The following is a 23,334-nucleotide window of genomic DNA, read 5'->3' as shown; positions in this document are numbered from 1 at the left end:
CATGGACAGCAGAGTGAGACATGGACAGCAGGACAGCAGGGTGAGACATGGACAGCAGGGTGAGATATGGACAGCAGGACAGCAGAGTGAGACATGGACAGCAGGACATCAGGGTGAGACATGGACAGCAGGACAGCAGGGTGAGACATGGACACCAGAGTGAGACATGGACAGCAGGACAGCAGGGTGAGACATGGACAGCAGGACAGCAGAGTGAGACATGGGCAGCAGAGTGAGACATGGACAGCAGAGTGAGACATGGACAGGAGGGTGAGACATGGACAGCAGGGTGAGACATGGACAGCACAGTGAGACATGGACAGCAGGACAGCAGAGTGAGACATGGGCAGCAGAGTGAGACATGGACAGCAGGGTGAGACATGGACAGCAGGGTGAGACATGGACAGCAGGGTGAGACATGGACAGCACAGTGAGACATGGACAGCAGGACAGCAGAGTGAGACATGGGCAGCAGAGTGAGACATGGACAGCAGGGTGAGACATGGACAGCAGAGTGAGATATGGACAGCAGAGTGAGACATGGACAGCAGGACAGCAGGGTGAGACATGTACAGCAGGGTGAGACATGGACAGCAGGACAGCAGGGTGAGACATGGACAGCAGGGTGAGACATGGACAGTAGGGTGAGACATGGACAGCAGGGTGAGATATGGACAGCAGAGTGAGACATGGACAGCAGGGTGAGACATGGACAGCAGAGTGAGATATGGACAGCAGAGTGAGACATGGACAGCAGGACAGCAGGGTGAGACATGGACAGCAGGGTGAGACATGGACAGCAGGACAGCAGAGTGAGACATGGACAGCAGGGTGAGACATGGACAGCAGGACAGCAGGGTGAGACATGGACAGCAGAGTGAGACATGGACAGCAGGACAGCAGGGTGATACATGGACAGCAGAGTGAGACATGGACAGCAGGACAGCAGGGTGAGACATGGACAGCAGGGTGAGACATGGACAGCAGGACAGCAGAGTGAGACATGGACAGCAGAGTGAGACATGGACAGCAGGGCGAGACATGGACACCAGAGTGAGACATGGACAGCAGGACAGCAGAGTGAGACATGGACAGCAGAGTGAGACATGGACAGCAGGGTGAGACATGGACAGCAGAGTGAGACATGGACAGCAGGGTGAGACATGGACACCAGAGTGAGACATGGACAGCAGAGTGAGACATGGACAGCAGGACATCAGAGTGATACATGGACAGCAGGACAGCAGAGTGAGACATGGACAGCAGAGTGAGACATGGACAGCAGTGTGAGACATGGACAGCAGAGTGAGACATGGACAGCAGGGTGAGACATGGACACCAGAGTGAGACATGGACAGCAGAGTGAGACATGGACAGCAGAGTGAGACATGGACAGCAGGACAGCAGGGTGAGACATGGACAGCAGAGTGAGACATGGACACCAGAGTGAGACATGGACAGCAGAGTGAGACATGGACAGCAGTACAGCAGGGTGAGACATGGACAGCAGAGTGAGACATGGACAGCAGGGTGAGACATGGACAGCAGGGTGAGACATGGACAGCAGAGTGAGATATGGACAGCAGGGTGAGACATGGACAGCAGAGTGAGATATGGACAGCAGGGTGAGACTTGGACAGCAGAGTGAGACATGGACAGCAGGACAGCAGGGTGAGACATGGACAGCAGGGTGAGACATGGACAGCAGAGTGAGACATGGACAGCAGGGTGAGACATGGACAGCAGGACAGCAGGGTGAGACATGGACAGCAGGACAGCAGAGTGAGACATGGACAGCAGGACAGCAGGGTGAGACATGGACAGCAGGGTGAGACATGGACAGCAGGGTGAGACATGGACAGCAGAGTGAGACATGGACAGCAGGGTGAGACATGGACAGCAGGACAGCAGGGTGAGACATGGACAGCAGGACAGCAGGGTGAGACATGGACAGCAGGGTGATACATGGACAGCAGGGTGAGACATGGACAGCAGGACAGCAGGGTGAGACATGGACAGCAGGGTGAGACATGGACAGCAGAGTGAGACATGGACAGCAGGGTGATACATGGACAGCAGGACAGCAGGGTGAGACATGGACAGCAGAGTGAGGCATGGACAGCAGAGTGAGACATGGACAGCAGGGTGAGACATGGACAGCAGAGTGAGACATGGACACCAGTTCAGCAGAGTGAGACATGGACAGCAGGACAGCAGGGTGATACATGGACAGCAGAGTGAGACATGGACAGCAGGACAGCAGGGTGAGACATGGACAGCAGGACAGCAGGGTGAGACATGGACACCAGAGTGAGACATGGACAGCAGAGTGAGACATGGACAGCAGGACAGCAGGGTGAGACATGGACAGCAGGACAGCAGGGTGAGACATGGACAGCAGGACAGCAGAGTGAGACATGGACAGCAGGGTGAGACATGGACAGCAGGACAGCAGGGTGAGACATGGACAGCAGAGTGAGACATGGACAGCAGAGTGAGACATGGACAGCAGGGTGAGACATGGACAGCAGGACAGCAGGGTGAGACATGGACAGCAGGGTGAGACATGGACAGCAGGACAGCAGGGTGAGACATGGACACCAGAGTGAGACATGGACAGCAGGACAGCAGGGCGAGACATGGACAGCAGGGTGAGACATGGACAGCAGGGTGAGACATGGACAGCAGGGTGAGACATGGACAGCAGAGTGAGACATGGACAGCAGAGTGAGACATGGACAGCAGGACAGCAGGGTGAGACATGGACACCAGGATTTGGATCAAATAGTGTTGCTCAGCATTTATTTAACCTGCTTTGAGAATCAAAGGAAAAGAGGATTACAATTCAGATAAGTACAGTAAGTTAAGGCCGTTTACGGCGTTGACTGCTGGCTCACCAGGTTGGGTCCGATTGCCACGCAATTGCAGCGTCTTGGCTGGGTTTGAATCTGGCCTGTGGACCTTTGTTGACTGTCAATCTTTATCCATGATCCTCTTGTCTTCCAGTCGTGGAGTGGATTCCCACCCGCGTGAGGACGGTGGTGGGCACGGGGACAGGGTACTGTTACACCATGGGCCAGCTCATTCTGGCGCTGGTCGCCTACTTCATCCGGGACTGGAGATGGCTGACTCTGGCCGTCTCCCTTCCCTTCTACGTCTCCTTCCTCTACTCATGGTGAGATGAAAAATGCTAAACTCCAAAGTACTACTTGGCTTGAAACTAAAAGGATAATAATAATTATTATTATTATTATAATAATAAACTTTATTTGTATAGCACCTTTCATACAATAATTGCAGCTCAAAGTGCTTCACAGCAGTAAAAAAGACTGAGCACAAAATTGGCAGATCAATGCATAAGTGCAGACATAAAATAAGTATAAAACAAGCATAAAATACATGGATGTTCGATATTGGCTTTTTTTTTTACCGATATCCGATATACCGATATTGTCCAACTCTTAACACAACATTATGCATACTTTTGACAATAAATAAAATAAGAATTTGTTCTTACTTGCTTGCCTGGGTAAATAAAGGTTAAATACACTTATTATTATAATTTTTTTTAACCGATACAGATCATTTCCGATATTGCATTTTAATGCCAAGATCGCCAAAGTGCAATACCGGCCGCATCCTGCCAGATGGCAGTGTCGCCCACCCTTTGAAATCTTATATCTAACTCTGTGTTACACTCAAATGTCTCCGGGCACTATATTTAGACGGAGCCGAGTAAGTCGCTTCATCCGACCTATTCTAAACGCATCTGGCACACTCTATCCATAAGTTGTGCCAAATTATGTCCAGGACCAGATGGACACCAATACTGGAAATCGCGATCAGACAATTGGAATATTCTTTTTGGAATACCACCGACCACAGGTAAGGACTATCTGAGATCAATTTCAGCTTGATCCAACAATGTTTTCATATCCATCCAGCTGATCGGCTTCTGTAGTGTTCAACACGAATGCCATTACTGGCAATCAAAGCATCAGAAACGTTATGATGAAACATAATACCTATTATATACGTTTGATTTGGAAATAGTAGCGTGTCCAGGCAAGAAACGCCAATGCTTATAGTAGAATTCACGTTGCGCCCTATTATTTACTTCCCAGGAATGATCCCGGATCACTCTGAAATTATACGTCACCACAGGATAACATGTGAACGTATGCATGCAAAAATGATCTCTTCTTTGCATCTTGGACGGAAGAAAGTCAGTGTCAAATGACTATAGTATTGTCTCCATAGCTAGAATATAGAATATTCTATATTATAGATATAGCTCTACAAACAAGGTGACGCACTCCTATCTTTAAAGCGTGGCATAGCTACAACGGGACCTGGCTAATCCCTGGCGCTGAATGAGTTAATAGGCCTCTTTGTTTACGGTTTGATTCTATGGCAATTTTAGAATAGACAGTAATAAAAGAGTAAAATAGGATAGACAAAAGAGTAAAATAGTGCAATAGTGCAGTGCAATAGAATAGTTGGTAAAATACTAAGATAAGATAAGATACCTTGACCTCTTTTTATTTGGTTATGTTTCTACACCAGTAGAAATCAGTTACATCATCTACATGTCTTCAACTGGGCCTTTAACCCCTAATTTCCCACTTTAAATGTTGTGTCTGTCCACCATGTTTGTTATTTTTTATTTATTTTTTCCCCCTACTGTACAGTGGTGGCCAAATGTATTAGAACACTTGGCATATTTAAAAGGTTTCAGTTGTTCTTGTTCAATTGGCCATTAAAATACATATAAAACTAATTTAATATATACAAAGTCATCATTATGCTCTATAAACCATAGAATAGAGCCATCATAAGGCGATTTATGTCATTTTCCTTACAAAAAACTAGCTAGGCCTATTTCACTGTCAATGTCACACAATCATGTTCCTTCAGTCCAATCACTGTAAAGTACGATTTAGGCCGCCATGATGCCACCAATTCATACCAGAACCGAAAGGGGAGAGGTTGGACAAATAAACGTTCAGATAAGTGAAGCATCTCATAATTCTCAGTCTAAAGGACCAAAGAAAGACCTCGCGAGAACTGCGCGACAAGATCAACACCACAATGACTAATGGTGCAACAGTGTCTTCAAGAACTGTGCGTCGGAAACTGGGAGAACAAGGACTTTACTTTACAAAGAAACCATTACAGAGAGAGAAAAATATGGTGAAACGCCTGAAATTTGCAAAAGAACACAAGAAATGAACCAAGTAGGATTGGTATAAAGTGTTGTGGACTGATGAGTCCAAGTTTGGCAACAAGCGAAGAGTGTATGTTCGACGGAGGAAGGGGGAGAGATATAAAAATGAGTGTCTCTTGCCAACAGTTAAACACGGAGGGGGTAGTATTATGGTGCAGGGTGCCATTTCAGCCTCAGGAACAGGTGACTTAGTGAAAATGTATGGCATCATGGATAAGAAAGTATACCACAACATTCTGGTGAGGCACAGAGTACCATCTGGGAGTCATCTTATTGGGATTTTCTCCCATCCCAATGTTAGTTGTTATGCCAATTCCCAATTCCCTTCCTGGTCGCTGCGCACTTACCCCCCACAGTCGGTCTGGGAGAGTGGAGGCTATCACGTGCTTCCTGCGACACACGTCCAGCCAATCAACCGCTTCTTTTCACCTGGCAGCGCGGACTCTCACTGAGAGGGTGGAACAGCAGGATCACACTACCCCCCTTAGATCCTATCCACGCTGAACAGGCGCCCCGACCGAACTGTAGGAGTTGCTGTTTACAACGACCCGGACCCACCCCGCCAGCTTTGCCACCCTCTAATACAGCCAATTGTATTAGTGTGAACGGCCAGCCAAGCTGGTGACAACGCCGGAGCTGTGAGCTGGATCTCCGGTGTTGGTGACGAATGCAATCTCCGCTACGCCACCTGACCGCAATGACCCTAAACATTCTTCGAACTATTGCCGGAACTATCTGCAACAGAAGGAATCTGTTGGAACATTGAAAATGATGGACTGGCCCCCTCAAAGTCTGGACCTCAACCCCATTGAGCTAATTTGGGGCGAGTTGGACAATAAACTGGACAGATCTATTACACATTCAAAGGAAAGCCTTTGGCTTGAGTTGCAGAAGGCATGGGATAACATTAGTGTTGAAGTTCTCAGGAAATATATTGACACTATGCCAGAGAGATGTGCTGCTGTAATTGCTGCAAAAGGTGGACATACCAAATATTAAAGTTAAAAGTGGATAAAAACAGTAGGACTCACTTCATCTGATATTTGTTGTGCTCAGAGCAACCATCTACATATTTCATGAACATTAGGAAATGAAATCATGTTTTGGAGGCAAGAAAGGGTCAATGTTTTCAGATCTGTCAGGTGTTCTAATAATTTTGGCCATTACTGTATGTAAAGCGACCGTGGGTCTTATGAAAGGCGCTATATAAAACGAAGTTATTATTATTATGTGTGTCATTCACTGGCTGGTAAAGGAATACATTTGTTTTCTGGCATGGTACCAATAATAGACGTTCCATCAGTAGCTGAATTGTTCTCCCTTATGTACGGTGTCCAGTTTGTGACAGTTCCTTTTCTCTTGTACGATGGTTACCATGTGCATGTAAGATGGATATCAGAAGTACTACTATGTTCCCTGAGATTTTCAACTTTGTTATTCTTTTTTGAGGGGCCACTATGAGAGAACATAGCCTAAGTGATTCCCTTAAAGGAAGAACACATGTGAATTCTTAGGATGGGTGGCATTCCCCTCTTAAGTGTTTGTACCTAACATTTAGTTACAGTATTAGATCCATGGTAACTGCAAGACGTTTTAATAAGTGTATCATATTTATGTTGTTAGGTGGTTTCTTGAATCTGCAAGATGGTTAGTCCTGAACAAAAAGTCTGAGCAAGCTGTCAAAAACCTTAAAACCGTCGCCCGCATTAACGGAAGACACGAGGAGGGAGACAAGATTAACCTTGAAGTAAGTCCTGTCATGTTTGTGTTACTGTGAGGATGTTAGTGTTACTGCGAGGATGTTAGTGTTACTGCAAGGATGTTAGTGTTACTGCGAGGATGTTAGTGTTACTGCGAGGATGTTAGTGTTACTGCGAGGATGTTAGTGTTACTGCGAGGATGTTAGCGAGGATGTTAGTGTTACTGCGAGGATGTTAGTGTTACTGCGAGGATGTTAGCGAGGATGTTAGTGTTACTGCAAGGATGTTAGTGTTACTGCGAGGATGTTAGTGTTACTGCGAGGATGTTAGCGAGGATGTTAGTGTTACTGCGAGGATGTTAGTGTTACTGCGAGGATGTTAGCGAGGATGTTAGTGTTACTGCGAGGATGTTAGTGTTACTGCGAGGATGTTAGTGTTACTGCGAGGATGTTAGTGTTACTGCGAGGATGTTAGTGTTACTGCGAGGATGTTAGTGTTACTGCGAGGATGTTAGTGTTACTGCGAGGATGTTAGCGAGGATGTTAGTGTTACTGCGAGGATGTTAGTGTTACTGCGAGGATGTTAGCGAGGATGTTAGTGTTACTGCGAGGATGTTAGCGAGGATGTTAGTGTTACTGCGAGGATGTTAGTGTTACTGCGAGGATGTTAGCGAGGATGTTAGTGTTACTGCGAGGATGTTAGTGTTACTGCGAGGATGTTAGCGAGGATGTTAGTGTTACTGCGAGGATGTTAGCGAGGATGTTAGTGTTACTGCGAGGATGTTAGTGTTACTGCGAGGATGTTAGTGTTACTGCGAGGATGTTAGTGTTACTGCGAGGATGTTAGCGAGGATGTTAGTGTTACTGCGAGGATGTTAGTGTTACTGCGAGGATGTTAGTGTTACTGCGAGGATGTTAGTGTTACTGCGAGGATGTTAGCGAGGATGTTAGTGTTACTGCAAGGATGTTAGCGAGGATGTTAGTGTTACTGCGAGGATGTTAGCGTTACTGCGAGGATGTTAGTGAGGATGTTAGTGTTACTGCGAGGATGTTAGTGTTACTGCGAGGATGTTACTGCTGCTGTGTGCACCGCGTTAAGATTATGAAGATGCTCTGGAGGTGTTTACATTCACCATGATTAGATATGCACAGATACAGTGCCACGCTTTTTCATAATCTTTTACCATTACTGAAAATCGAATTGTTTGCCAATTCATCACTGCATGAAGTCCAACGTATCCGAAAACACGTCTAAAACACCACATGAACCCATAACAGTCGCCACAATTGTCTCTGCTATGCTAACCTCTGTCACTCTGGAAGGTTTTGCCATTGATGTTTGTTTAAGTTAGTATTATTATCATTTCTTATCCAGGGACAGTGCACATTAATAAACATCTTCAGTTTCCACATCAATGTAAATGTGCCAGATTTGAGCTAATGAGCTAGTTTCCATCTGTAGTACCTGCCTACCATTGATTGATTGATTGATTGATTGATTGATTGATTGATTGAAAACTTTATTAACAGATTGCAGAATGGGTACAATACAGTACATCTCAATACACACAATTGTTAAGGGGATGCAGACCAGAGAAAGACTTTCGTCTTGTTGACATCAGGGTCCCCCATTTTCAATTCATCAGGACATATATGACATGACATAAAGATAGACATGTCTTTATGGTGTGGGAGGAAACTGGAGCACCCAGAGGAAACCCACGCGAACACAGGGAGAACATGCAAACTCCACACAGAAAGGCGAGGCAGCAGTGTTCATTAATTTGCACTGTCCCAGGGTAAAAAACAAATAAACAAACTTAAACTTAATCACCATGTATACGCTGGACTGAGACGGTTGTGTGTCGTTCAGATGCTACAGGAGTCCATGAAGAAGGAGATGCTCTGCTCTCAGGGGACGTACTCGGCCCTGGACCTGTTTCGCACCCCGACCATGAGGAAGATGACCCTCTGCCTCAGTGTTGTCTGGTACTAATAGCTCAAACCCTGCCCTCTTTTCTTTGTATTTTATTTTTTTATTATTTTTTAAACAAACACATAAACAAACATGACAACACACAATAGGATATACAAATACACATATGCTCCAGCTCGTACCCCCCTCTCCCGGACCCCCCATTGGATAATCCAACCATTATAATTTGTTCCTAACCAGACACTACCATTATATGCTGGCTTTTATTCTCTCCACCACTTCTAACCACATTGCCATTTTGGATTCATTGAGACCCAAAATTCTAGCTGTTGATATTTCTTGATAAATCACATCGAGATATGTAAGAATCCAGACCTTACGGCACATTTTTTCCGGTTGAAACCATCGTGATGCTATCAGCTTTTTAGCCACTGTGATACCGGATAAAACCAATCTCTTTAGCTGTGGAGGTACTGCATGCTCAAAGACATCATTCAGCAGTAATACAGAGGGGTGTACAGGTATATCCAGAGTTAAGAGATTTGACAATTGCTGGGTCACTTCTTTCCAAAATATCTTAACTGGTGGGCAGTCCCAGTACATGTGCATAAATGTCCCTTCATCCCCATTTGTACATAAGGAGCATTTGGAGTCTTGTTTAAGACCCATTTTGTTCAGTCTTATAGGAGTTAAGTATGTCCTGTGAATATAGTTAAGATTGATTTGTTGATGGTCCGGGTTCCTTGATGCAAGGCGTACATTTGCCCAGGCTTCTTGCCAGTCAAAGTCTATCTCCAGGTCTGGTATATCCCTCCTCCAGACTGAGTCTAGATGTAGGGTTTCATACGAGGCCGTTAGTAATTGATGATAAAAATCTGAAACAAAACCTCTCGATGTCTCTCTTTCATAGAAGAATTTGTGGTATCTGTGGTGTACAATTGGTATCCTTAATGGAACACCGTGAGCCTTCAAACATGCCAATAACTGTGCGTAAAAATAATATGAGGACTTGGTGAGATTAAATTTTTTGCATATGTCATCAAAACTACAAAAACCCTGTTTGTTGAAAACGTCTCCTAATGTGTGTATGCCTTGCTTTTCCCATCTAGGGAATCTTATAGGTTGTTTTCCAATCAAGAGTGCATTGTTATTGAATAAGGGAGTATGATTATGCCATGTATGTGGGATAGAGTCTTTTTTTTGTGTTTCACGCCATATCCAGATTGCATGAGTGATTATGGGGCCAAATTTCCGTTCGCATTGCTTAATTGATAATTTGGTGTACACTATGTCCTTCAGCCTATGTGGAGCTACTATATTTTCTTCTAAATTTCTCCAGGATACTGATGCTTGGGGATCAAACCATGTTGTCAGTGGTCTTAAAGTGTATGCCTTAAAATAGTGGTGGAAATCTGGAAATGCCATACCACCGTCTGCTTTGTTTCTCTGTGCGGTGGATCTTTTTATACGTGGTGGTTTGTTATTCCAAATAAATTTGTATGTGGAGGAGTGTAATTCTTTCCAGTAACCCTTTGGAGGGGGTAACGGTAGCATTGAGCTGAAGAAGTTGATTCTAGGTAGGACGTCCATCTTAATTATTGATATTCGTGCTTGTACTGAGTTTTTAAGTTTTGACCACCTGACAAGGTCGTATTTGATTTTGTTTTGGATTTTTATGTAATTGTGCTTCACCGTTTGGCTTATGGTAGGGAATATTTCAACTCCCAAACATCTAAAGTGTTTTACCATCGGTATCTCTTCTGGGAGGGTTATATTTCTTTTTGCAGGGGCGTTAAGTGGGAGGAAGGCCGACTTCGGCCAATTTATCCTAAATCCCGATAAATCTCCAAAGTCCTCAATCAACTTGAGAATATGAGGCAATGCGGTGTTGGGGTTTTGCATGAACAGTATTACGTTGTCCGCATATAAACTAATTTTGTGTTGTGTGCCCTTGATTACGATTGGTTCTATGGATTGGGATTGTCTTATATATTGTGCTAAAGGCTCTAATGATAGATCGAATAGTCCGGGACTAAGGGGGCAACCCTGTCTGGAAGACCGTGATACTGGAAAGATTTCGGAGGTGATTGTACCTGTTGTAATCATGGCCGATGGGTCTTTGTATAATACTTTAATCATATCAATGAATCCTTTTCCTAACCCCATCCTTTCTAACACTGCCCATAGATACGACCATTCCAACCTGTCAAAAGCTTTCATTGCATCCAGGGACAGCATCGCCTTAGGTGTGTTGTCTTCCTTGTTAGCATCTAGTACGTGTAGTAATCGTCTTATGTTATCAGTGATCAGGCGGCCTCTTATGAAGCCTGTTTGGTCCGGATGAATTAAAGACGTCATATGCTTTTGTAGTCTGATGGCTAATACCTTAGAGTACAGTTTGATATCGGTTCCGAGGAGGCTTAAAGGTCTGTAACTACCGCACTCGGTGGGGTCTTTGTCTTTTTTGAGGAGGACTGTTATGAGTGCAATATTGTCATTCTTATGGAAGTTCCCCTCCTTGACTGAGTATAAAATCATATTTAGTAATAAGGGTCCAATTATGTCCCAACAAGAGAGGTACATTTCTGGTGGGATACCTGCCCTCTTTTCTTGATCCTCCAATCACAACTGTCGCTTCCCGTGGACAAACAATGGTAAAATGGTAAATGGTGCATTTATATAATTAATTTATCCAAAGCGCTTTACAATTTGTTCCTCACATTTTACCCATTCACTCACACATTTACACACACCGATGGCAGAGGCGACCGTGCAAGGTGCCGGTTAGGGGGTCAAGTGTCTTGCTCAACGACACTTCGACACGCTGCCCGGGAGGAGCGGGAATCGAACCGGGAATCTCCAGATTACCAGACGACTGCTCTACCTCCCGAGCCACTGTCGCAATATAACATGATTAAAGTAACGTTTTCTTTATGATATATGGTCACAAATGTTTTATATACAGTAGGCTTACTTTGAAATTATTTTATACATTGTTCGAAAATGGGAACCGCTGTTCTAATAGAACTCTTGATGATGACTTAAAGGGGAACACCACCCAAATTAAGAACTCCAATATGTTATTTCCATCGCCTAGGAAAGTTCAATCAATATTTGTGAACATGAACATATCCTCTCTCTCTCAAAGCCAGACACCAGATAAGTAAGTCTGGAGCTGCTCCATAGACAATTGGAGACTGATTTAGTAATTTTTTTTATACCCAAATAAACTTTATTCTATTGTAGTGTTCACAGAAAATTTACTTTTATACCCATTCTCCTGGGTGCTCTCATTATCATAGGCCAGTGAAGCAAGTAACCTTTAGCACAAGACCTATGAAACTCATTAAAATGTTAGTTATTAGAGCGGCCGGGTAGTGCAGCGGACTAAGCATCTGTCTACCACCACAGACAGTGGGATCGAATCCAGCTGTGGTGCTTCCGGGTTGGTCGGCCGTCCATACTAACACAATTGGCAGTGTTAGCGGGTGGGAAACCCGGCGAGGGTGGGTCCTGGTCGTTGTAAACAGCGACTCCTACAGTTCGGTCGGGGCGCCTGCACAGCAAGGGAAGGATCTAAGAGAGGTAGTGTGACCTTCCACACGTTACGCTTTCCCAGTGAGAGTCCGCGCTGCCAGGTGAAAAGAAGCGGTGGGCTGGGTACACTTGTGTCGGAGGAAACATGTGATAGTCTCCGCCCTCCCGGACCGACGGTAGGGGGTAGAGTGCGCAACGACCAGGAAGGGGATTGGGAATTGGTATAACAACTAACATTGGGATGGAAGAGAAAAACGAAAAAAAGGAGGAAAAAAGAATAAAAAAAAAATAAATAAAAAAAATAGTTATTAACACTTTAATCGCCATGGGTTAAATTCATAATTTACCATCCCTAGCCAGCTCTATTTGTCTATGGAGAAGTTCCCCTTCTTTGCAGGGCTATAACTTTTTTAATTCTATTGCTAAATTGCCATTATTATGGCCCATTCAATGTCCTATATCCATTGTTCAGGGTGTAGCAACGATATACTTTTTCATTCACATATTCATACTAAAATATGGTCTAAAGTATAAGTATGTTTTTATCGTTTTCTGCAGCTTTCTCCAGAACTTGATTTATAGCTCCAAATGCATTATATTGATGATGAAATACAGTTTGATAGCAATCGGCGCGAGATAAAAAATTTCAACTGGACGTGGTTCTAGAAGTTACTACGTATCATCTGATATTGACCGGATGGGCGAGGGGGCGTTTATAATTCCGTGGGCAACGTTATACCATTCGTCTAGTGTGGGTCAGGTCATCAGAGCAGTTTATATGGAATACGTTAGAAAATAACGCTGGATCTTACCGTATGTTCCTCGCGCCGTTGGACGATCAGCGCGGAGTAGACAATTTTCGATTATGGGATGTTGATCCTGATGAACCATTTCCAGGTTGTATAATACTATATACGTCCAAATAACGTTGTTTATTGAGTTAAGGCGAGCGATTGATCATCCAGTGTGTTGAGATGGAGTCCGGCTACCGATCGCGAGTGCCCGGACGACATATGGATGAGCACTTCCTGTTTGGCGCGCCCCTCCCTCTTGGCCGATCTGCCGATCGGCCACCAGATGGCGCTCTTGAACCGTTAGACAGTTGAGTGGAGCTCACCAGTACATCTCATGTCTCCGGAGGAGAAATATGATTTCGATCACAGATTTTTGAATTATTGATATCAAAGACGAGTTACGGCGTCTTCGGCAGAATGAGCATGGCTAGGAATGACGTCTAAACACGTCATCGGCGATTAAAGTGTTAACGATGGAGCTTATTCAAAAGTGAATCGTTATGCAAATTCCCTTCCTGGTCATTGCACGCATTGCCCCACTGTAGTTCTGGGGAGGGTGTAGACTACCACATGCTGCCCCACTGTCGTTCTGGGGAGGGTGTAGACTACCACAATACCACATGCTGCCCCACTGTCGTTCTGGGGAGGGTGTAGACTACCACAATACCACATGCTGCCCCACTGTCGTTCTGGGGATGGTGTAGACTACCACATGCTGCTCCACTGTCATTCTGGGGATGGTGTACAGTAGACTACCACATGCTGCTCCACTGTCATTCTGGGGATGGTGTAGACTACCACATGCTGCCCCACTGTTGTTCTGGGGAGGGTGTAGACTACCACATGCTGCCCTACTGTCGGTCTGGGGAGGGTGTAAACTACCACATGCTGCCCTACTGTCAGTCTGGGGAGGGTGCAGACTATCACATGCTGCCCTACTGTCGGTCTGGGGAGGGTGTAGACTATCACATGCTGCCCTATTCTCGGTCTGAGGAGGGTGCAGACTATCACATGCCTCCTCCGATACATGTGGAGTTGCCAGCCGCTTCTTTTCTCCCAGGAGTTTCACTGGGAGAACGTAACGTGTGCAGAGGTTCACACTATCTCCCCCTGATCCCCTCCCTCCCAACCAGTAGAAGTCGCTGTTTGCAATGACTAGGACTCACACCCCACCGGCTTCCCACCTATTTATCACTAGATGACTGATTGATATTTCCCACTTGCAGTCATTTCAAATCACATTAACACCGAAAACACCTCTGGTTTGTTCCCAACACCAGGTTGTCCACCAGCTTTGCCTACTACGGACTGGCCATGGATCTGCAGAAGTTTGGCGTGGACATCTACTTGATACAAGTGATCTTCGGAGCCGTCGACATCCCCGCTAAAGTTATTATAACCGTGTCTATGAGCCTCATCGGACGGCGGCCTTCGCAGTGCGCTGCACTCGTCATCGCTGGAGTCACCATCCTAGTGAACCTGTTGGTTCCTTACGGTACGTTATCATCCCAGTGAACCTGTTGGTTCCTTACGGTACGTTATCATCCCAGTGAACCTGTTGGTTCCTTACAGTACGTTATCATCCCAGTGAACCTGTTGGTTCCTTACAGTACGTTATCATCCCAGTGAACCTGTTGGTTCCTTACAGTATGTTATCATCCTAGTGAACCTGTTGGTTCCTTACGGTACGTTATCATCCCAGTGAACCTGTTGGTTCCTTACGGTACGTTATCATCCCAGTGAACCTGTTGGTTCCTTACAGTACGTTATCATTTTAGTGAACCTGTTGGTTCCTTACGGTACGTTATCATCCCAGTGAACCTGTTGGTTCCTTATGGTACGTTATCATCCCAGTGAACCTGTTGGTTCCTTACGGTACGTTATCATCCCAGTGAACCTGTTGGTTCCTTACGATACGTTATCATTTTAGTGAACCTGTTGGTTCCTTACAGTACGTTATCATCCCAGTGAACCTGTTGGTTCCTTACAGTACGTTATCATTTTAGTGAACCTGTTGGTTCCTTACGGTACGTTATCATTTTAGTGAACCTGTTGGTTCCTTACAGTACGTTATCATCCCAGTGAACCTGTTGGTTCCTTACAGTACGTTATCATTTTAGTGAACCTGTTGGTTCCTTACGGTACGTTATCATCCTAGTGAACCTGTTGGTTCCTTACGGTACGTTATCATTTTAGTGAACCTGTTGGTTCCTTACGGTACGTTATCATCCCAGTGAACCTGTTGGTTCCTTACAGTACGTTATCATTTTAGTGAACCTGTTGGTTCCTTACAGTACGTTATCATTTTAGTGAACCTGTTGGTTCCTTACGGTACGTTATCATCCTAGTGAACCTGTTGGTTCCTTACGGTACGTTATCATCCTAGTGAACCTGTTGGTTCCTTACGGTACGTTATCATTTTAGTGAACCTGTTGGTTCCTTACGGTACGTTATCATCCCAGTGAACCTGTTGGTTCCTTACGGTACGTTATCATTTTAGTGAACCTGTTGGTTCCTTACAGTACATTATCATCCCAGTGAACCTGTTGGTTCCTTACAGTACGTTATCATTTTAGTGAACCTGTTGGTTCCTTGCGGTACGTTATCATCCCAGTGAACCTGTTGGTTCCTTACTGTTGTGAAGGATCAGATTAAACCGAATATATATATTTATTTATATATATATATTTAAATAGTATTTGTATATCGTTTGCTATCCCCTGTATATTCCTTGTACAATATGCACTGAATATCCCTTTAGTCTACTAAACAGCCCATAATAGTTTCATTCTACCATTGGACGAGAACCTGGCGCCAGGTTGCCATACCCCTAGGTTCAAGTTCAATCGTGCCGCCCAACATGTCGTGGCAAGCCCCGGTTCCGCGTAGGAATACGTCTGGCGAAATACGAATGGTACTATTTGTTCATAGCGCATATATATATGGCGCAAGTAAAGTAGAACTTTCTTTTAGTCCAGTTCTTTACCCTCCAACAGAGTGACAGACGCGAAGCCTCACCCACGACGCACGTGTGGTGTAGTAAGGCCTACTTGGCCTCAGAATAGGCATTGAGATATCGTGTGGATTAATAGTTGAATAGTCATAGTTTGGCACTATACCGTCGAGTTGGACGTATTCTATTAAGCTAATAATAGTCTATTTATGTATGGTGCATCGTTCGGTTAGAGTTATAAAGTTATCAGTACCCCCATCGTTCCTGACGTTATCTGGACGCTTAACCAGGCTGGGCAGACCCCTAGTGGTGCTTGCATCCGAGGAGCTCCGGGCCAGGGCGACTGGACCTGTATATTGGATTACTCTACCCGGACGACGGCGAGCCTTCCACGGCTTGGATTATGCTTTGGGTGCTTTGATTATTCCATGGATAACGGCCAACACTGCGGAGTGTTGGAACTACCCCCCGGAGAGGACTCCAGGTGAGACGGCGCTCTACACCAGTGAGGTCGCCTCACGTCTCTCCGTTGTGGACCGGCAGCTACCGTCCACCAGAGGGTCCAGCTGTATTCGTCTGCGGACCGAGGTTCTGTGGGCACCGTGTTCAAGACTTTGAATTCTCCCAAGAAATCGTCGCCCAGATGGGATACCGCCAGCGGCTTCTCTAACCCCCCCCTCCTACTGTCTTACAACCAGCGGGACCCCCCCCCCCCCCTTAGTGTATCCAGCTATAATCATTTAAGTACCATCGCTATAGTTTCCTAAATATCCAGGTTGTATACTTACTCCCTGCGTAACCAGAGATTGGACATTCAATGTTGATTTACCTACGAATACTCATTTGCCATACAAGTGCATATTTCAAATCATAAGTGTAAACAAGTGAACGTTGTATATACCTTTTGCTATATTAAATATTCGATTTGTACATTTGTGTGGATTCGTTTCATCAGGTGGGAAAGTGTTCATCATACTTATATCATGTACTGGATGGCCAGAAGTTAAAGTACAAGAGGTAGTGGTATTAAATATCATATCTAACAATACAGTCAGGGAATTGTACCCCTCAGTTACACTTACGGTACGTTATCATCCCAGTGAACCTGTTGGTTCCTTACAGTACGTTATCATCCCAGTGAACCTGTTGGTTCCTTACGGTACGTTATCATCCTAGTGAACCTGTTGGTTCCTTACGGTACGTTATCATCCTAGTGAACCTGTTGGTTCCTTACAGTACGTTATCATTTTAGTGAACCTGTTGGTTCCTTACGGTACGTTATCATTTTAGTGAACCTGTTGGTTCCTTACGGTACGTTATCATCCTAGTGAACCTGTTGGTTCCTTACAGTACGTTATCATTTTAGTGAACCTGTTGGTTCCTTACGGTACGTTATCATTTTAGTGAACCTGTTGGTTCCTTACGGTACGTTATCATTTTAGTGAACCTGTTGGTTCCTTACGGTACGTTATCATTTTAGTGAACCTGTTGGTTCCTTACGGTATGTTATCATTTTAGTGAACCTGTTGGTTCCTTACAGTACGTTATCATCACAGTGAACCTGTTGGTTCCTTACGGTACGTTATCATCCAAGTGAACCTGTTGGTTCCTTACGGTACGTTATAATCCCAGTGAACCTGTTGGTTCCTTACGGTACGTTATCATTTTAGTGAACCTGTTGGTTCCTTACGGTACGTTATCATTTTAGTGAACCTGTTGGTTCCTTACAGTATGTTACCATCCCAGTGAACCTGTTGGTTCCTTATGGTACATTATCATTTTAGTGAACCTGTTGGTTCCTTACGGTACCTTTTATTTTTTTCAGATATTGATTTAATGGTGAAACATTTGTTTGGCATGTGTGCAGATCAACAGACTCTGCGCACGATTCTGGCCGTCGTGGGGAAGGGATGTCTCGCTGCCTCCTTCAACTGCTGCTATCTGTACTCTGGAGAACTCTTCCCAACCATCATTAGGTAAGAGAGCCTCTGTGCACTCAGCCCTGTGTTCTACTGTTGTTTATTCATACAGGTTTCGTCTCATTGAGATCTCTTCTTCCAAACACCTGTAGGTTTCATGAAATGTTCAAATGTCAACGTTACAAAGTTACAAGGTATCTAACGCTAAGTGATCCTATAACCTAGTAACATATTTGCTGTATTTAAAAGCAATTACGGACCAGAGATACTATTATAATCCCTATGGAAGTTCCATAATGGCTAATGCAAAAGCAGTTATAGTCATTGTCACAAACGGGTCAATTGTGACAAATAGGGAGTCCACAAGTGAAAGCAATCTAACAATATAATTTATTTAAACCTATATAACAAACAATCCTTTACATAAACAATGAATATGTATGTATACGAATCAGTGATGAATGCAGTGTGTGGATTAGTGAAAAGCAAAGTGCGGTGCGGTGTGGTCTAAGTAGGAAAACTGTAATTCAATGGGTGGTGGATAACCTGTTCAGAGGAGAGGGAGAAGCAGAGAGAGGTTAACCAGGGACATATTTATACAGGCAGCTCTCGCTGACGAGCCACCCACTCTACCATGCTCCCTAGAGAGGCAGCAGACTCACCAATAAGCAGGCAGAGTGGGGCCGTCACAGTCATGCACAGAGTTTGAGTTCAAGTTCTTTATTTGTAAAATACAGGGGCTTTGCAGGTACTGTAATGACATTCTTGTGAGCTCAGACTCAACAGTGCACAATTAAGAAACAACAATGAATACAAGAATGGTAACAATAAGTAGTAGTAGTAGTAATAACATAAAATTAAATATAAAATGGAGTCTGTTGATCTCAACCTGCCGCGTGTCTTGTCATCTTCTGCTCCTCAGACAGAACGGCATGGGCTGGGTCTCCATGATGGCTCGGCTAGGGGCCATGACCGCTCCCATGGTGCTCCTGGTCGGGGATGACGCCGCCTGGCTGCCGGGGTTAATCTATGGAGGGGCTCCGATCATAAGTGGCGTGGCTGCATTCTTCCTACCAGAGACACTGGGGACACACTTACCTGATACGATACAGGATGTGGAGGACAGGTACGTAGAGGATTCCTCCAATCAAAGTCCATGTCTCGACTATGACGAGGGTTAAACATTCTTCTTTATGGAATATGAAAACTAACATTCTTCTTTATGGAATATGAAGACGAACATTCTTCTATATGGAATATGAAAACTAACATTCCTCTTTATGGAATATAAAAACTAACATTCTTCTTTATCAAATACAGGGGAAATGGGAGGAAGTCTAAAAAACCTTCCTTGCCAGACACAGAAGAGTCTTTTCAAAAGGAGGCTCCTTAAAGCCCCCAACAAGGTAATTCGGCAATTGCTTTTGATTATGGCATTTGGGATGGAAAAAGAATGACAATGAAAGAAAATATGATTTGAGAGACGTTTCTAAATTTACTGTTCAAGAAGCTAAGAGAGGGATTAAAAGGAGATGTATCTCTATAGCTGTGGTTAACTTGTGGAACAATGCTGATATAAATTTACCCTCTTAAGTCCTAGCCATATTTTCAGAAAATTCTCCTAAAAGTACATACCCAAGTAAATGGAAGATTGCTCTACTTCTACAAGGTCCATTAGCATGTTCTTGGTATCTAGGGACATCTATGGACCTCATGGAATGTATTCCCAGTGTCAGAAATATTTAGTATGTCATTTACTATGCCTGAGTAATATAAATTATTATTATAATTTTCTAAAACCTGTTCACTCAGAATGGATAATTAAATTGCCTCAACTACTGCAATGCACTGGCTTTCCATTGCCGCTTGAATCCGCTTCAAAGCCCTTGACCTGGCATACCATGCAGCGAGGGGAATGGCTCCCTCCTACCTCTGGTCAATGGTCTCTAACTACACACCCTCAAGACCCCTACACACTACATCTTCTGGCCGCCTCAGACCCAGTCCTATCTGAGCTCCTGCAGGGTCAGAAGCCGCCTATTCTCGGTCCTCACTCCACAATGTTCAAGTTGGTCAGAGCAGTAAAACTCCTGTTTTTATACATAATCAGATTGTCTTTAGTAATACTGTGCATGAGCATTACACTAGACTAGGTTCCAGTAGTGGGCAGCTTGAATTGCCAGGTCCTAAAACCAACACTTTAAGGGGATCTTTTATTTTTAGAGCATTAACTCTTTGGAATAACCTGCCTCAAAACCTCTGCTGCATTTACAGTAGATTCACTTTTTTAAATAATCTTAAATTGTTTTTAAATAGTTTTTAACACTGTAAAGTATTTTTTTGTTTGTTTTACACTGTAATGTAATTGTAGCTATCTTAATTGTTAGTTTCATCATGCATTGTGTGTACTGACTTTTAATAATTTAGTTTTTGCAATAATAATTGTTTTTGTATGTTTTTTTGTGTGTGATGTGGACCCCAGGAAGACTAGCTGGTTGCTATGGCACCAGCTAATGGGGATCCTTAATAAAATCAAAATGTTGGAATGAACTTCCCACAATTTAGGACAACCGAAACCCAACCAATTTTCTGCCGTTGAACGACTAACCTTCATACTGTCTTTTACTATTATGCACTTTGCTACTAAGTAATCTACCATGTCTATATTACCTATGCTATATGTCTCTACTACTATGCACTCAAGACTGTAGAACTCATGTTCAACACTGTTTTGCCGATCAATCTTGCTATACCCTTAGCTGCCAGAGTTGTACCCTTCCTGCATATACAGGAAGGGTTGTACAGAAGTGGCTTTGGATAAAAGCATCAGCTAAATTACTAAATGTAAATGTAAAATGTAAATGTTCTCCATTGTTTACTAATCAAGGATTCTAAAACGAAGCCTGACAGGATCATTTAGACAGGGTGGTCATTATTTAAATCACTTATTATACCTGACAGGACACTGGACAGTGAGGCTAAGAACACAGGCATCTGTAATCGTGCAGAAAAAGGGTCAAGTTGATATGGCTGCTGTAGATGCCACCCAGAGAAGAGACATACCCCCCTAATCTTTTTTATTATTATAATTTGTTCAATCAATAGTTAATAAACCATAACACACCTTGTTTGAGCTTCACCTAAAAAGGGAATAAACACAAGCTAATTATATGGAGCTTCTGTCGTAGTGGGAGAATTAATAATTAAACCATAATTCATATGGAGCCTCTGGGCTTCCTGACAGCCAGTGTTCTTTTAATGAGGCCAGAAACATGTCCAGCAGCAATGCTGGTTAAAAACATCACTAATTTCAGTCAGACATGTTATAGCCTCGTTTTAAAAGCACTTTGGTTTGTTGGCAACCTGTCATGACGTCAATTGTAGTTAAGAGTTAACCTCTTCAGGTGTACCATCTCACATCTGAGATTAGGATCTTGAGAGACAATCGTTCCAATGACGATGTCGTCACAATGACTACAGTGCTGAAATCTACTGAGTGGTGGAATTCTCTAAGAAATCTACTGAGTGGTGGAATTCTCTAGGGTGCACATTCCCAGCCATTAGATTAGACAGGCCCCACTCTAGGACGCCAGCTTTTCATTACAACTTTTCACTGTGTGTCACGTTGTTTGTAGAGCTAAATCTATATTTTACATTATAGCTATGTATCCATTGTCATTGTCAATTGACAGTATAAACCTTCCCTTCAATATGCCATAAAGAAATAGTTTTTTCATCAATACCTTCCCTTTTTATAGCGTAATGAATATGAGCGTTATATGGGAATGATCTGGGATAATTCCTGCAAAGCTAGTTTCCAAAATACAGCTCCATGACAGTGAATAGGATATTAAAATCGAATAAAAGAAAAAACGAGTTAAACATGTATACATGATTGGCTGTCATGCTTCTATTATTAGAAGGGTCATTCTTTTTATTTTTTATACATTTTTTTTATAAGTTTTATTTAGCAACAACAACAAACAACATAATATCAACATCAACAGTAACAACAACAATAATGACAAAACAATAATAAATACAGATCTAAACTTAACTAATAAATACAAAATACAAATATACCAAATAATTTTTTTTAAATAAAAACACACCACAAACACAAAGGACATTAGACAAACATCCCCCCCCCCCCCCCAAGACTGCCGGATTCCACAGGACCAACACCCTACCCCCACTCCACCGCCGCTATAGAAGGGTCATTCTAATATTGTTTTCTTTCTATGTTGATACACCTTTTTTTTTTTTTTTCATATCTACTTTTTCTCCCATTTTAAATTTTTCTCCCATCCCAATTTCGTATTGTCCAATTCTACCCTCCCCTGTCTCGAACGCTGTTAGGCTATGCCTCCCACAGGCCGGCTGCAATGTGGACCAAGCCTTGCATCACGTGTCCCCTCCGGTACACGAGGAGGCAGCCGTCGCATCTTTTCACCTGCACAGCGCCATCTCTCAGCGGCGAGGGTCTGCATGGGAGGGTCACGCCGCCCCCGTTGCTTCCTGATTCTGCTGCGCAGGCGCACCAACCGACCTGTAGGAGTCGCTGTCCACAACGTCCAATCCCCACCCACCAGCTTCCCACCCCTAACACTGCCAATTGCGTTAGTATGAACGACCAGCCAAGCTGGTAGCAATGCCGAGAGCTGGGCTCGAACCCAGCATCTCCTGCATTAGTGGCGAGCACCTTGTTGATACACTTTGTGAAAAAAAATATACTTATTGATTTCTATGTACATACAAAGAAAAGGTTAATGACCAAAATAACTTAAGTAACTAAATTATGTGATAATGTATTTAATGTGGTCTGTTTCCTCAGATATGTGATGTTGGAGCTGAGCTACTGGAACCAGCCCTGCCGTTAAAGACTTATATGATCTGATCAATAACTCTGTATATTTCAAACTCTGTCTGTTCCAACTGAATGATTGCTACATTATCAATACTGTTAAATAAAGGTTAGGACATTTCTTTTTTGCAAATACGCCTCATTGTGCAAATGTCCCTCATTATTATTTGGCCTCATAATGAATGATCACAGGAAGACCTTAAAGGAACACGCCAACTGTTTTGCCACATGGAGAAATAAATGTAAAATAATTTTACATTTTCCTTTTCTAAGCATATTATATGCTCAGAACAATTTTTTGCCGAACCACTGCTGCCTGGGCGCAGTGATTTCATCACCTCAAAAGGGCTGTTTCCTAAGCCTAATGCATGCACAGAGAAGAAAATGGTATGTATCTGCTTGTCT

At 43.7% G+C, this 23,334-nt stretch overlaps 1 protein-coding gene across 1 annotated transcript in view; it reads left to right on the top strand.

Annotated features, from left to right (window-relative positions):
- Positions 1–22,945, top strand: part of slc22a6l (solute carrier family 22 member 6, like) — a gene marked incomplete at both ends in the record, with an annotated part of 44,943 nt that extends 21,998 nt beyond the window's left edge. The window contains 7 exons of the mRNA XM_084321893.1: positions 3,007–3,175; positions 6,851–6,974; positions 8,800–8,915; positions 14,474–14,688; positions 18,014–18,122; positions 18,988–19,191; positions 22,900–22,945. Coding sequence (XP_084178019.1) covers positions 3,007–3,175; positions 6,851–6,974; positions 8,800–8,915; positions 14,474–14,688; positions 18,014–18,122; positions 18,988–19,191; positions 22,900–22,945 — 983 coding nt within the window. The remainder of the gene's footprint in view (positions 1–3,006; positions 3,176–6,850; positions 6,975–8,799; positions 8,916–14,473; positions 14,689–18,013; positions 18,123–18,987; positions 19,192–22,899) is intronic.
- Positions 22,946–23,334: the final 389 nt, after the last annotated feature.

This window comes from Notolepis coatsorum (genome assembly GCF_963971535.1).
Source record: "Notolepis coatsorum genome assembly, chromosome: 9".
In the NCBI taxonomy this organism is placed as follows: Eukaryota; Metazoa; Chordata; class Actinopteri; order Aulopiformes; family Paralepididae; genus Notolepis; species Notolepis coatsorum.
The sequence above is the reverse complement of the archived record's forward strand: the minus strand, read 5'-3'. Positions and strand labels throughout refer to the sequence as shown.